This window comes from Pieris brassicae, chromosome 9 (assembly GCF_905147105.1).
Source record: "Pieris brassicae chromosome 9, ilPieBrab1.1, whole genome shotgun sequence".
NCBI lineage: Eukaryota > Metazoa > Arthropoda > Insecta > Lepidoptera > Pieridae > Pieris > Pieris brassicae.
This window is the reverse complement of record NC_059673.1, coordinates 7,092,308-7,106,583: the sequence shown is the minus strand read 5'-3', so window position 1 is coordinate 7,106,583 and position 14,276 is coordinate 7,092,308. Positions and strand designations below refer to the sequence as shown.

The 14,276-nt window shown below is 31.5% G+C and overlaps 1 protein-coding gene across 1 annotated transcript in view; it reads right to left on the bottom strand.

The window, feature by feature from the left end:
• Window positions 1–2,090: 2,090 nt before the first annotated feature.
• The window catches only part of LOC123714360 (tyrosine-protein kinase Drl), a 44,164-nt gene continuing 31,978 nt past the window's right edge, over window positions 2,091–14,276 (bottom strand). The window contains exons 7-13 of the mRNA XM_045668590.1: window positions 10,817–10,932; window positions 6,043–6,220; window positions 4,894–5,056; window positions 4,036–4,179; window positions 3,279–3,438; window positions 2,462–2,598; window positions 2,091–2,202 (exon numbers count right to left, since the gene is read on the bottom strand). Coding sequence (XP_045524546.1) covers window positions 2,091–2,202; window positions 2,462–2,598; window positions 3,279–3,438; window positions 4,036–4,179; window positions 4,894–5,056; window positions 6,043–6,220; window positions 10,817–10,932 — 1,010 coding nt within the window. The remainder of the gene's footprint in view (window positions 2,203–2,461; window positions 2,599–3,278; window positions 3,439–4,035; window positions 4,180–4,893; window positions 5,057–6,042; window positions 6,221–10,816; window positions 10,933–14,276) is intronic.

Below are 14,276 nucleotides of genomic sequence, written 5' to 3'. Positions count from 1 at the left end.
ACAACGCTTCCAAGACTTTTGAGAATCAAGTCAGTCAAAAAACTACATTTTGTTCCAATTTAATCTCAAAATTAAGCTCGTGTATAGTTTGTGCGGAAAGATGTCATTTCAGTTAGTCGTCAAAATTATACACTTTAAATGTCTTCATATTAATAAGACAATTACTGTAGAACTACAATGATGTCATAGTGAGCATAACAAAAAACATAATTTAGCACTGCAGCGATCTAAAATCGAATAGGTTCTCTCCCGACTCTACACAAGATTTTTGTCCCATACAATCATAAAATTTTACAAAACAGCCCTGTCGTTTCGCATTCAAAGCATATATATTTTAGTTTAGTATATAATAAAAGACTATGTACAATTATATATGTATAAATAATCGTTCAAATGCTATATTCGTGACTAACTACTGTTTTGGTGTTAATCCTTACGGCGCCTGGACGGACCTGATGTCCTCAGGAACTCTTAAACTATCTTATATTAAAATACGTTTTGTTTCATGTAATGGACAATACATTTCATACATTTTTTAACTGTTGTATACCATTTTGGATTAACGCAATTTATTGACAGTTTTTTACGCTTCAATAGATAATTTGTATAAACTCATGTGTGACAATCATATTTATATTAACCGACTCCAAAATGCATTGTAAATACTTATTCTTATTGATTATTTACAAATTGATTGTTGGTTATTAACATACAAAGTGATTCTTTGTGACTGCTTCGTCACTATATATTATGCAATATTTAGAAGTCAGTTTTTAATAGTTAGCAGATGACTAGTCATTTATTAAAGTTCGCAAACAGGGGTATTATAAGTAATACAAATTAAATGTCCGATATTCTGAAGTTGGTTAAAGATATTGTTGTTGCCGCATTAAGGGTGATATTGATTCTAGTCGCTAAAAATGACTTATGTCATATATTGAATTATCATTCATTAGAAAATACTACTATATATATATATATATATATATATATGTATATCAAATACATGAAACAAAACGCCATAGCCTAACGATCATCAAAAATTAAATTCCTTTTTGCATTGACTTCTCTTTGTACAATTTAATATCTACATTATAAAATAGACACTTAGATTTGATTAACGTTTAATTGTATATACATCTCATGCAGTAAGACATTAAAATGAATTCCACGAATTCACATAGGGCTTCTACACTTTACACTTCACTTTATTTAGTGAATTTTCCAGTCTCGCTTGTTAACTAGTCTTAAAAGAAAGTTAGCCACTGTATAGTATTACCATGAACTCGACGTAGAAATTTTTGTGATAATCTTACACGTGATCATTTTTAAATACCATTCAAACTCATGGTACTTCCACTGCAAATAATATTTGGGTCGAAACTTTGGCGTTGTTGTTTGAGTAGTCTAATCTCTATAACCTAACTTCTGACTTATTAATTCCTAATGGAGTCCATTAAATATTTTCCTTCAGGTTAACCTTTCAGGCCTTCCTACCAAATTTTTATTTCCCTGGAAACCAACCACCGCTATGAATATGACTTTGACTAATGAGTTACAGATAATATTAATTCTTTGGTACGGTGTTATACTTTGCCGATAAATCAATTCAGACAAATACATTAAGATAATAAAAATTGTCTGTGACCTTCGATATTGGTCCCTCACAGCACGTAAATAAAAACAATGGAACTGAGCACACAGGCACTTTGGTATTATATTATTCTGAATAGAGAGAATCAAATATAAAATCCACATTAGTCAAAATTGTATCTAAAGTCCGAGTTCTATATTTAAAATACAATGAAAAACAACGAGCCAAAAATCAGTAGCTAAATGTATCGCAAATTCTAGAACACTATACAAAAAACATCATCTAGGCTAGATTTTGCTAAATTCACATTCTGAACAAAATAATGCATTGCAAAACTAATTTATAAGCACATAAAATGAGTCACTGGCTGATTTATATAGAACCCGGGCATAAGACATGAGAGTAAAGAACAAATAAAGGACCTTTTAATAATGAAGATACAAGGAATGACCTTGGTTGAATAATGGTTATATTAAAAACTATTAAGAGTAAAAAATTAGATATAAGTGCTAAGAGCTTGCCGAAAGTCGTGTAGGGCGGCGAGTAATTGCGGCGCCGTAGGGCGGGCGGCGGGAGATGTCGTCCAACACCAACACATTAGACCGTACCTTGAAATAAATATTGTGTTTGTATTCATAATAGACATGAGGAAAAGTTTTATTATAGAAAGGTGTTACGAAAACTTATCTTATTCGTGATCGACTTCTAGGAAATAACTCGATTAAAGTACGCGAATTGTAATTACTGTATTAGATTTGTTTGATTATTTTCAACTTAAAACTTTAGTCTTTATTGTTTTTATAGTTCTTATAATAAAACATAACGCAAATTATTTTAAGTATATTATCTATAAAATATATAACTTACAATTCGTCAGGACAGTTATGCGGTTGGGCAGGTCGGTACCCGCCAGTAAGAAAAGCTCCAACATCAGCTGGATCCAACTCGGCCAAAGGTGATGACCCCAAGGTCGCTAACTCCCATAGCGTTACTCCTAATGACCACTATTAAGCAAAATGACATATTAAATTTAAAATATGTAATTGGTCGCCTTGTGTCTGCGGATAGATATTCGCGTGATATGGTGAATACAATCATTTGAGAAAACTGGCATATCTTAAAACCTTAAGAAAGAAAAAAACCTAACACCGGTTTTTTTTAATGTTAAAAAAATATATGGTATCTAGTCACACAGTCGTTAATCCGCACAATAGATAATTCAAGCAAGTGGGTTAAATTTTTAAATCTTCGCCTATGATGATCATTCTTATTTTCACAATATATAAGGTAATCTTTAAATACTTCTTATTACATAGGCCTAGTGGGTTGAGCTGGCGCCTCTCAACACAGAGGTCACGCGTTTAAATCACCTCTGTGCCATGTTATTTATATATAATAAACAGTAACACTCGACATTCCTTAGACCAAAAAGGTCGAATGCGTGTGTCAGGTGCAGAAGACCGATTACTTACTTTACAAATAAGAAAAAAAAAATGAGGAAGCTGATACAGAAATCTACAGACAAGACCTGGATGTCATAGTGGTGACTGGTTTTTTATATAATTCGATATACATCCTTAAGTACTTATACTTTTCACTTTGTTCCTTACTTTAAATTCACAAGTATTATGTTCGTGTGGTATAAAATTAAATCTCTATGACGACGATAAAATAAAGAACTTACCACATCAGCAGCTGTAGTGTACTGGTTGTGAAGAAGTGCTTCGGGTGCCATCCATTTCACTGGTCGGTTTTCGTTGTCACCCAGACAGTGGTAGTCATCAGGGAAGAGGTCACGAGACAGACCCGTGTCCGTCAACTTCAGTCTTAACTTCTCATCCACTCTGCATTGAAAATTAAATTAGAAGAAAATGTAGCAGTAGCAGTTAGTAACTAGATGGAAAATGTTTCTTGTATTGATTTCTATTTACCTAATTAAGCGTATGTTGGTATTAGTAATAAACTATCCAAAACAAAAATATTACAGATTGGATTCACGTTTAGCGCGTTCAGTCAAACAAATAAACTTTGATTAATATTAAAAGTATGTATGTATGTAAACACGTATGCGTTGAATATTTATATGTATAGACCTTTATTGTAATTGCTTATTTATTGTCAATTCTCGAAAAATAAACTAATAATAAATTTCTGTAGAATTTTGTTGGAAACTTATAAACCCAATTTTCTGTAAACGTTACCAAAAAACTTTTTTTTTATTAATTATGACAATTTGGCGATATTTTAAAATGTCCCATTTCCTCAAATGGAGCCTAGATATTTAATCTTCATTATTCTCATATGTTAATATAAATTGTCATTATAAGATTATCATCTATAAAATTAAATATAATCTATTTGTTCTAAATCAATAATCATAAATGTACTCGTATTTTAAATTTATTTTATTTTATTGTCATAATGTCAATGTCTAAACTCACATGCAATTCCTGGATGCGATATCAGCATGGACAACTCTTTGCACGTGTAAGAATGAGAGGCCACATGCAAGCTGAGCTCCTAAATCCACCAATTCTCGAGTTGCTGGAGAAGTTTGTTGTCCCAGCCGACACGACGTTAGATATCTAGCACAAAATAGATTTAATTATGTTTACCTGTATTTATCTCTTGTAGTAGAAGAATAAATTTTAAGACTATACATTAGATACACCTCTCCCCTCCCAAAAATCCCAATCAGTCAGCAGACCAAGCAAGCGCTTGATTTGAAACCACAAGAACACCGGGAGCGTGGCCGTTCCAGGGAAACCTGGCGTAGTACAGTTGCATGAGGCAAAGAGAGCTGGAAAGACTTAGAGCGAGGTGAAATACGAGGCTCAAGAACGAACGCGATGGAGGCTCACTTTGGAGGCTCTTTGCGCCAACTAGGGGCTATAAGACATTAAGTCAAGAAAGTCAAGATACAATTTAGACCAATAGATACACTCACAAAATGCGGCTTGGCAAAATTACAATAAACAGGAGAAACTAAACAAAATAAAGTCAACATATGACAGCTGACAACGCATACAAAAACAACACGTACAAAAGCAGTAATTACATCGTACAGTTATGATAAACGTAATTTAATTAACTAATTTAAAACTAGGTCGCTTATTATCTCATTTATCATAATACAATTTATTAACACTTTGTAGTATATATAAAATATAATTAGCATGCACTATCATAATATTAATGTACAATTACAAAACTCTTCAGTATATCAAACACATAATTTTAGGATTGACGTCTTTCAGTATGTGTCGGTCTAAAAATGCAAGGAAATACCTCAGACTCACCTCTTAAGATTAGAAGAGTGTGATACGCAACAATATACTAAGAGGGGTTTTCTAGCTTCTTCTGCGCAGGCTGCCATTGGAGATAGCACATTAGCATGCACCAGACCGAAGAACCGTAGCCCTTCAGCTACTAATAAAGCCGCTTGCATGGCTGACGCTGCATCTACAAACGTCAATGATGATTACTCTAAGAAGTCGTCTAAATCCTAGTCGCTTCGTACATGTAACAAAAATCTCGTGGAAAATAGTTATCATCACATTTTAGCATCGGCTCCTTACAAACGTTGAAAACGAAACCCAAAAAAATCTTGCCGATTAAAAGGAGTGGCTGAGAGTTTATTGCCAGTTCTTATCTTCCGTTCTACGCCCTTGATTTGAGAACTGGCAGTAAATGTAAAATTAGAAGCATTTAATGTATATTTCTTTTTAATTGACGTTCATAAGCGTACATTGTGTTACCTATATGAATAAATTTTTGACTTTTGGCTAACAATTACGCTTCAATATTTTTATGGGCGTCGTGATAATATACAATATTATTACGCGCAATATAATAATTAAAATGTTATGCTTTATATATATCGCAGTAAAGTAGTTAAATCATAGAGTTAATTGAATCTCTTGACAGTTAATTACATGTCGATATTCAATAAAGCCGCTAGCATTTTGATTCAAATAGTGCAGCGTCGAAAACGTTTAACTATCTGTCTGACCGAAAGCCAGCGTGTTGATTAACAAATTTAAACAAGATGGTAAAACATGACTCCGCCATGATTATTTCATTTCTTATTGTTAATTCGGTGTGTTCGTGAAGAACTGAGAACTTGGAAATTCCGTGTTTTGCTTTATTGTAAATGGTTAGGTCAAGTTAGGTTATGTTAGTCTTGTTGCCTAGCATCGTTTAGGAAACTCGTTAAGCGTTTCGTTCCTTCACTTGCCTGACGAAACTTGATTGAAAATTGTTTTTTAAGTAACTGTCTAGAGATTCAATTAACTCTCTGATTTAACTACTTTACTGCGACATATATATATATATACATTGGTCTCAGTATATAAGTTTCAAGTTCGTTCGTTGTCAAACTATTTTTTTTAAATCATGTATACTATAAAAAAAGAATAACATATGCCTTTATGTTATATTGTACCCACCTGACACAGTTTTTACCAGCACCTCTTCATACGTATCTCCTCTCTTGAACACGCCCTTATAAATTCGCCCAAAAGTGCCTTCTTGAACCAGTATCTCGAGCCGAATGTTTGATCGAGACGTGGTTAGTAAACGAAGCTGTTCCGCCGGATCCGTAACACGATCTTTCGTTATTGTTTGCTGTGTACAAAATATGTTTTAATATTTTAGAAAACAATTCCTTACCAATAGGTACTGCAGTTAAAAAAGCCAAAATATTTCAAATTCAACAAACCTAATGCAATTCTTAAACGATTTCATAAAACCAAGAAACATCGCACCGTAAATATTTTTACCGTAAAATCCTGTAAAAAATCCATGTTTTAAATATTATGTTGATTGACGTTTACAAAATGAATATTCAATGATTTATGTTCAGAAATTTTATTTTAATAATATAATCAAAGATCTTTACTGGTAAACAATTTAACTCTATTTTCAGTTTCAAATCAACGCGTATAGTAGATCTCAATTTTCAAAAGATTAGATTTCAGACGTTCTACCGAATCGCTGCGGTTGCCGCGCTGACATTTCAATTACATTGCAATATTAATGATTGTCTTCAGAAATTGCTCTGGACTGGCAGTTTTTTGATTAACCAAGGTAGTGCTAGATGGCAAAAATACCTATTAATCAGAACGTATCTTTTAATACAGAATAACGGCCTTTTCTGATTTTGCATGGAATAGTTTCAAACAACTCACGTTACTAACATTTTCATGGTAAAACATAAGACCATTAGAATTTGTCAATATTTATTAGTATAGATTTTGCATGCTCAGTTTAATGTATTTGGATGAACAAAGTCATACCATATTTTATTTTAATATTGTATATATCACGATTGAGCTCAGCTATTATAATTATTAACGGCAGACGTTTGTGTATTATAGTAATTTACTTATCCTCGAAACGATTGTGCTTTATAATTATTGTCTTCTTGAGTGTAAATAAATATCAATAAATAAAACTAGACAATAGTTTTAAGTGTAACCAGAATGTCAAATTACTGCTTACTATAAATGGAACCAGATCATAATAATTAAATAGTATCCGTATTGGCGTACTCATAAATCTGTCGCGTGATATAAAATAAAGAATAGTTGTTTGTTTGTATGTTACGCTAAACCACGAAAATGTTTAAAAATAATGGTGAAAGTTCAGGAAACGATTATAAAAAATAAATAAAAATACAAAAAACGTAGTTTTCTACACAAATAAACCGGAGGTGACTGGTTCAAAAATTCAATCGACGTATATTCCGTGTTATTTCGAAATATAAAATGGTAATGAAAATAGGATACGGAAAGCTTTACGCCAAAGCCTAGCATGTCTATGCAATATCCCGTGTGACATCATGCAATCGCCTCGAAGACGCGTCCGTAAATCTTCTAAGCTTTAGATATACCGCCCAATTCAATTTCTGTTTACTGGCACTGATCGATTCACACTAACCCTTTTAATGTGAATAAATTCAATTTACATATATGATATAATTAAAAAAAATTATCACAAATATTAGATTTTTTAAATTTAATTTATTTATTTAAAGTTGCCTTATAACGTCAAAATCTTTGACGACAACCTAATTAGCAATTAGATACTAAATTAAAAACTATTAAAAACAGTTAATACGTGTCTACAGCATTGAGAAATTGAATTGTTAGTACATAGCCATTCATAATCCTATTTTTTTGTATACCATTGTATAACTTAACAAATTATTTTGAATTTAAATCATAAAACATTCACGACATTTCCAGTCCCTAATTCAAGTCTCGCGTGGTTTTAAAATTTGTAAACAATACCCATTAACTTCCAACATATGTACACCAATTCTCGGCTTGCATAACTTAAATATATTGATATCCTTGAAAGCGTAGATAACTTCTTATCATCATTGCATTGTCCGATACTTCGTGATCAAATCCTTGAAAAATGATCTGCAAGATGGCTTTTAATTCAAACCTTAACATTAAATTGCCGATATTTTCGACTATTGAGGTAACACTTTGGTGAACAAAATCTTGACAATGTGATTTATACGCCGAATTGAACGTTTTTTTAAAAACTATTTATCATTTATATATGACTATTTTTTTATTATATTTGAATAAAACCACATTAACTAGCTTACTTAGAATATAGTAGTTTTATGCTTTTAAAGTAAGTATAAAACATACCTTGTAATTTTGTAAAGAAAACGAAGCAACACAAGCAAGATAATATCTTTAGAAATCAACCCTAAGGCAAACAACCTGCTAATTTTCATCCTTATATTTCCTGTGTCGTATAAATCATCATATAAATCTTCTAGTACTTGGTTTTAAAAACACGCCAGTTTCTTACTCTTATTATGGTCTCCTCTGGGCACTAATTCATATTTCCTTTCAAGAATTTCAACCTAGCGTTAAATTTACGAACAAAGAGGGTTGCAAATTAAAAATTTTGCTTCGTGCCAAGCGTGATAATAAACATAGATTACTGGATATGATCCAGCTTGAATTTACAAGCTTTGGGTGAAGCCACGTGTGCAATAGTTCATTGTCGGCTAAATTTATTTTAAAATTATATTTGTCATTTCAAGTTATACTATATACTGTACATGATTTAACTAAATAAATAGTATCAATAAATTTCCATGGAAAACTACAGTTTGGTTGAAAACTGTTTGAAACAGTTTTGTAACAGAAATTGTAAGAAAAATCTATGTCTTTAAAAGTACAAAAACATGATTGTATTAGCGTATATGATAAGCAACGCTGAATAGATTTTCTTATATATAGTTCTCTAGAATCAGCAAACTAAATATAAGCGCTGAAATTAATCAGGATTTCTTAAAAGTTTCTCCAGGCCGCTTCTAGATACTTTCTGTGATCTTGAACGAAGAATATTGCTAATTATATTACGTTTGTATCACCTGAAGGGGTGTTGCAGCTCAAATTGGATCTCTAATGAGGTAAAGGGCTCATTTCACGCGCATTCGACGTCTGCCTTGGAATTTTTAAAATGTCTTTTATATATTATGGATAAAAATGTTGTGTTTAAAAGCTTTTTTTGATATGGAGCCTTTTTTGATATGCCGGGATGATTTATATCGTGTCTCTTTGAATTTTTTACATATTTTTATTTGCATTATCCTTAACTGTTTATGATGTCTAACGCAGCGTTTTAGTTTATACAAGAAACTGTAAAACTAGTTATAACAGTTATATTAGACGTAAGGTAGATTGAATCAGAAATAAAATTAGAAATATGTAGGTTTTTGTGGAGAAATAATTCAATAGAAATTGGGTTGTCTAATTTCCTTATTTTTAATTATTCGGTAGCCTTATTGTTGTACCAAATTCTATTTTTATTATAATTATTGTAAAAGATTTAGTTTGCTGCTAAAAATAAATCTTTAGTCTACGTTATTACTTTCAAGTGCGTCCTTTTTATAAGAGAATTTTATAAATTTCTAGAATAAAACAAAATTTTAGTCTTAATTTACTTAAATATTATTAATTGACTAAACTCTTTAGTCAATCAATTTAGAGTTACTTAAAAGTTTAACTTTACGGATGATACTTAAAAGTATAAAGTCAAAATTAATGAAGAAAGATTTATTAATTATTCTCAAAAGTTTGTTCATAAATGAATTATTGACATTTTAATGAGTATTTAGGTCGTAATGAACTTAGTTTTATTCAATATTCAGTTCGAGTTTAATTATGGATTATTGTCTTGTTTTTATGAAATGTAATTATACATTGTTAAGTGACTTTTGAAGGAAGGTAATCAAAACACACCTGTTGTTTTGATTACTTTGTGTTAGGGTTTCTAAAATTGTATAATGAATACGTTGCTATATTTACCATAATTAATATTTGTATTTATGTTTAGTTTATATCGAAATAGTTGATTTATACTTATTGTATTTAATAATTATAATATAAATAACACTTCTATTGTATGCCTCACAATTGTCCTCAGTAGTTCCCGCGGGGACGCTAGCCAATCATATAAACTGCCTGGTCTGTGACACTTTATGCTTTATACAACAATATCCAGTGATTTTTACAATAAATAAAAATATGTATTGTAATTTAATAAATAGATGATTTGTATTATTAATATCTTAAATTATTAGTACTTAAAATAGATAAAATGATGTATATTAAATGACAGTTCTATTGACAAGACCCACGATTGCTGGTTTTTTCTCGAGTAGTGACGCGGTAAAATGTCGGCGTAACTCGGCCGTTAATTGGTTAAGAGAAAAATAACGAAGCGGGGCTAGACTGAGTCGGGAAGTCGGAGGTACCAGTGTGCATTCCTGTGTGGATCCTTCATTACTAGCTGGAAGAGGTTTAACATTTGGAACAATTTGTTAAATGCTTAGGCACGAAAGTCCTGCCTTTGGTTGTCGAAGAAACGATAGATCGACGACCGACATTCAGAATGGACATTATGCTGAACTTATTTAGTCGAAGCTCAAGACATTACTAATTATTTTATCTGAATACACAGACACTAGACACACACACGTATATACCGATGTATAGAACTAGACTGCCTTAGTCGTTAAAAGCGTATTTCATCTTTCTAACGAATGTAGTACCTATTTATATTTTCAACCAAACACAATATGACAGACACAGATGAGAAACATTAATAAAAACTGCAGCTATGACATAGTATTTTAAAATAACCTAATATTAAGTATATTGTTAGTACAAATTGCGGTCAAAATACCTGCGAGACGTGGGTTAAGTTAGAGGCAGCGTAGTAGGACACACGTGACTCCGGCTTCGCATACACGTGATCACTGATGTGTGTGGTTGCATATGGAGATGGTGATCTTCGACTCCCTGTAAAAAAACAAATGGTTATAGAAATCGACATCGAGGCAGAACACGAAATTCCACTCGTATCAGCTCGACGTCCGTCGTTCCACAACTGAGCGTTTTTAAGTGCCACGCACCACCAACTACCAACGAGCTGCTCACTGAAGTATTGGCGAAAAAATTCGACTTAAGGTCCTTGAAGAAGCGAGCGTACTAAATCTTAAAAGGCCGGCACGCAACGCACTTCCGAGCTATCTGGCATTGAGAAAGTCCATGAACGGCGGCTTATTATTAGGTTTGCCTCCTGTTCTATAAAAAAAGAGATAATACGGCTCGGAAGGCTCAATGTGTAAATCTCTTAATGTTGAAAACATCCATTATTGGTAAAACCTTAATCTATTACCATAAAAATGTACACACGTAAGTGAAACTTTTTAAGACCTTAGTTTTTCGAAACTTATCTACTATATGCAACTTGACAGAAATTGGTTAAAGTTAAATAAGATATCATATCATAAATATATGTAAATAATACAATTACCTTATTGCTACTATTATTACAGAATTTCATTAATTGTAATAGAATTATTACTATGGTTGTTATTGTATGTTTTTATTATTAATGGCTTAGAATCTCTTCGAATCAACCGCGGTAGGGACAAGAAATAGATGGCGCGTAACGGAATTATGTGACGCGTAACCGAAAATGTGACGGCAATATTTTTTACAACGCCGATAAAAAAAATTCACTTCAAAAATATTAGTACACGAACATTGACTTGCCACCCGTATCGTACGTTAAAATGAAAATTATCCCTTAAAATATTTTTTACGATACTACTTATGAAATCAGATACACGTATTAAATTACATTACCGCAGGCGTGAAACACCGCAATACATGAAATTTGCTTCAAAAACTTTCAGATTTAAATGCAAAATTATTAACAACTTCGTTTTATGTACGAGTTAAATCGCTTTTGCGATTGCTTTAATAACTACGAAATTAGTGAAATAAAGCGCGGAATTGTATAATTACATTTTCGTTAATTTTGGCAAATGCGTAATACAATCAGATATAAAGCGTTTTGTGACATTGTAAAGTTTTTTTGTGTGATGTTTATAATCTAAACGCTTCCGCGTTTTATACAGGGGTAAAGGAGCTGGCTCTTAAATTTAAGTGCTAACTGTTGTCTATGGACGAGAACTGTAAGGAAAATCTTTAGGACACTAAGTTAAAAAAAATACAAATTCTAATAATTTAATTTAATTAATATCCGATATTGGTTGGGTAACATTATTTAATCAATTGTTTAAATTTAATGTACCAAACTTTATATTACATTCCATATCAGATAAATGTATATATATATATATATATATATATATATATATATATATATATATATATATATATATATATATATAGTAAATATTTCTTAGCTAGAAATTGTAAAACTTAAATAATTTAGCTTGACAATTCTGGTAATAGAGTAATTCAAATGACACTAACACTTTAATAGAATATTTTTTTACAATACATAACAACGCATAGAATAGATATGATCGTCATTATAAATATTTTCCTTAAAATTAAAACTGAATAATTTCGAAGAAAATCCGCTTGAAAATTTAACCACGGCGTATGAAACTAAAAATTTAATCATTACGTGTTTTACGGTCACTGCAATATTTATTGGACACACAAGGCCTGCAGGAGCGATATTTCATTTTTTAACTGCTATTAAAGTGAATTATTTCCACAAAATGTAGCTTAGAGTATAACATATTTTTATATATTAAAACTACTATTTTATTCCAAATTCTTGTATTTTTGATTATTCACCGCAATCAACAATGTCCTTGTTTCGTTTAGATAATTACATACAACTACCATTTTTTCTCCCTAGGCTACCTTTTTTCGAGTCAAATAACAGAACTTATTAGATAATAATGAAAAATTAGATTTTAAATGCATTTAAAAAACTCGGACCGATTTATAGGACATACTTATATTTTCACAAAAAGAAAATGTAATCGTAATCACGGTCGTCCTGCTTCATTCTTTAGCGTATTGGTTTCTTCACAGTATCTTCCTTTTCAGTATTAAGAACCAACCGCTTGTAACATGGCTCTATGAATCCATTTATACGGCTTTATAAATACTAATTGTATCAGATTGTTGCAAACAACAGAGAAGTCTTAAACTTTCTTAGTGCTCTTAATTAAGCGCACTTAGCTTAAACTATTCATCGTGTGGCTTCGAAGCAGCTAATATTATTACCGAAATTCCAACTATTCCTCTAAAACATACCTAATGAATATATTTTATAAAGGTCTAGGTCGAGGCGTCAACTTCTTGACACCACGAAATCGTGAATAAGTCTTAGTAATGTTAGTATTAAGTTATAAACACTGTAGGTTAGTAGCTTTAGTAGTAAATTTAAAATTAAATATAATTACTTATTAGTCTTAAGTTAAGATAGATTGTAATATCCAATGATGTCAGTAAAGAGATTTTATTATTTAAAAATATATATTTTTAAGTTACAAAAAAAAATCATTATGATAATTTAATAAGCCCGATCGTTTGACAGTTATGTCTCCTTTATGTACTAAGACTGTGACTCACAGGACATGTTAGTCATAAAAACGCGTACTTTTGTTCCCACAAAAAATGACTTCTCAAGCGGGCAAATTATATCAGGACAACATACTGTGTTTTTTAAGTCATTCATTATACATATAGGTTATAATGTTATATAAACTAATAAGTGATATAACTAAGGAAAACAATTTGACGTATCATTATACGCAACAGCTGACGGATGTTACAGACTAAACAAATCTCGATCGATCGGTGTATCCGATGAAGACGAGTTTATTGTATTATCATAATATTTTCAGTATATATTTTTTTGTTATCCATTAATTTATGTATATTATTTCTATGACTATAAACATTGTACGACCCTATGCGCTCAAATAACATAAGTTTTGTCCAAATAAAATAGACTAACATTTCTTTCTTTCAGTCTTAAAAAGGCAGCGGTTGTTATTTCAGGCTTCACACGGGCAATCGTAATTTCGGGTCACGATTACCCGGGAAACCTTGAAGAATTATAAGCCCTCCTCATGAATCATTCTATATATTGGTGAAAACTTCAATATATTCTATGCAGCGCTGTATCGTTATCATGATCAGATAGACGCGACAGACTTGTTTTTAAAGTTAAGCATATCCAGGGAGGGATCCAACACGGCTGTGGGTCTCTGCATGCTGCACCACTGTTTATTCAAAAACATTTTACGTTATGGCTATCAAACTATTTAATCACCTTCCTAGAAGTTATAGATCATTGCTGTGTA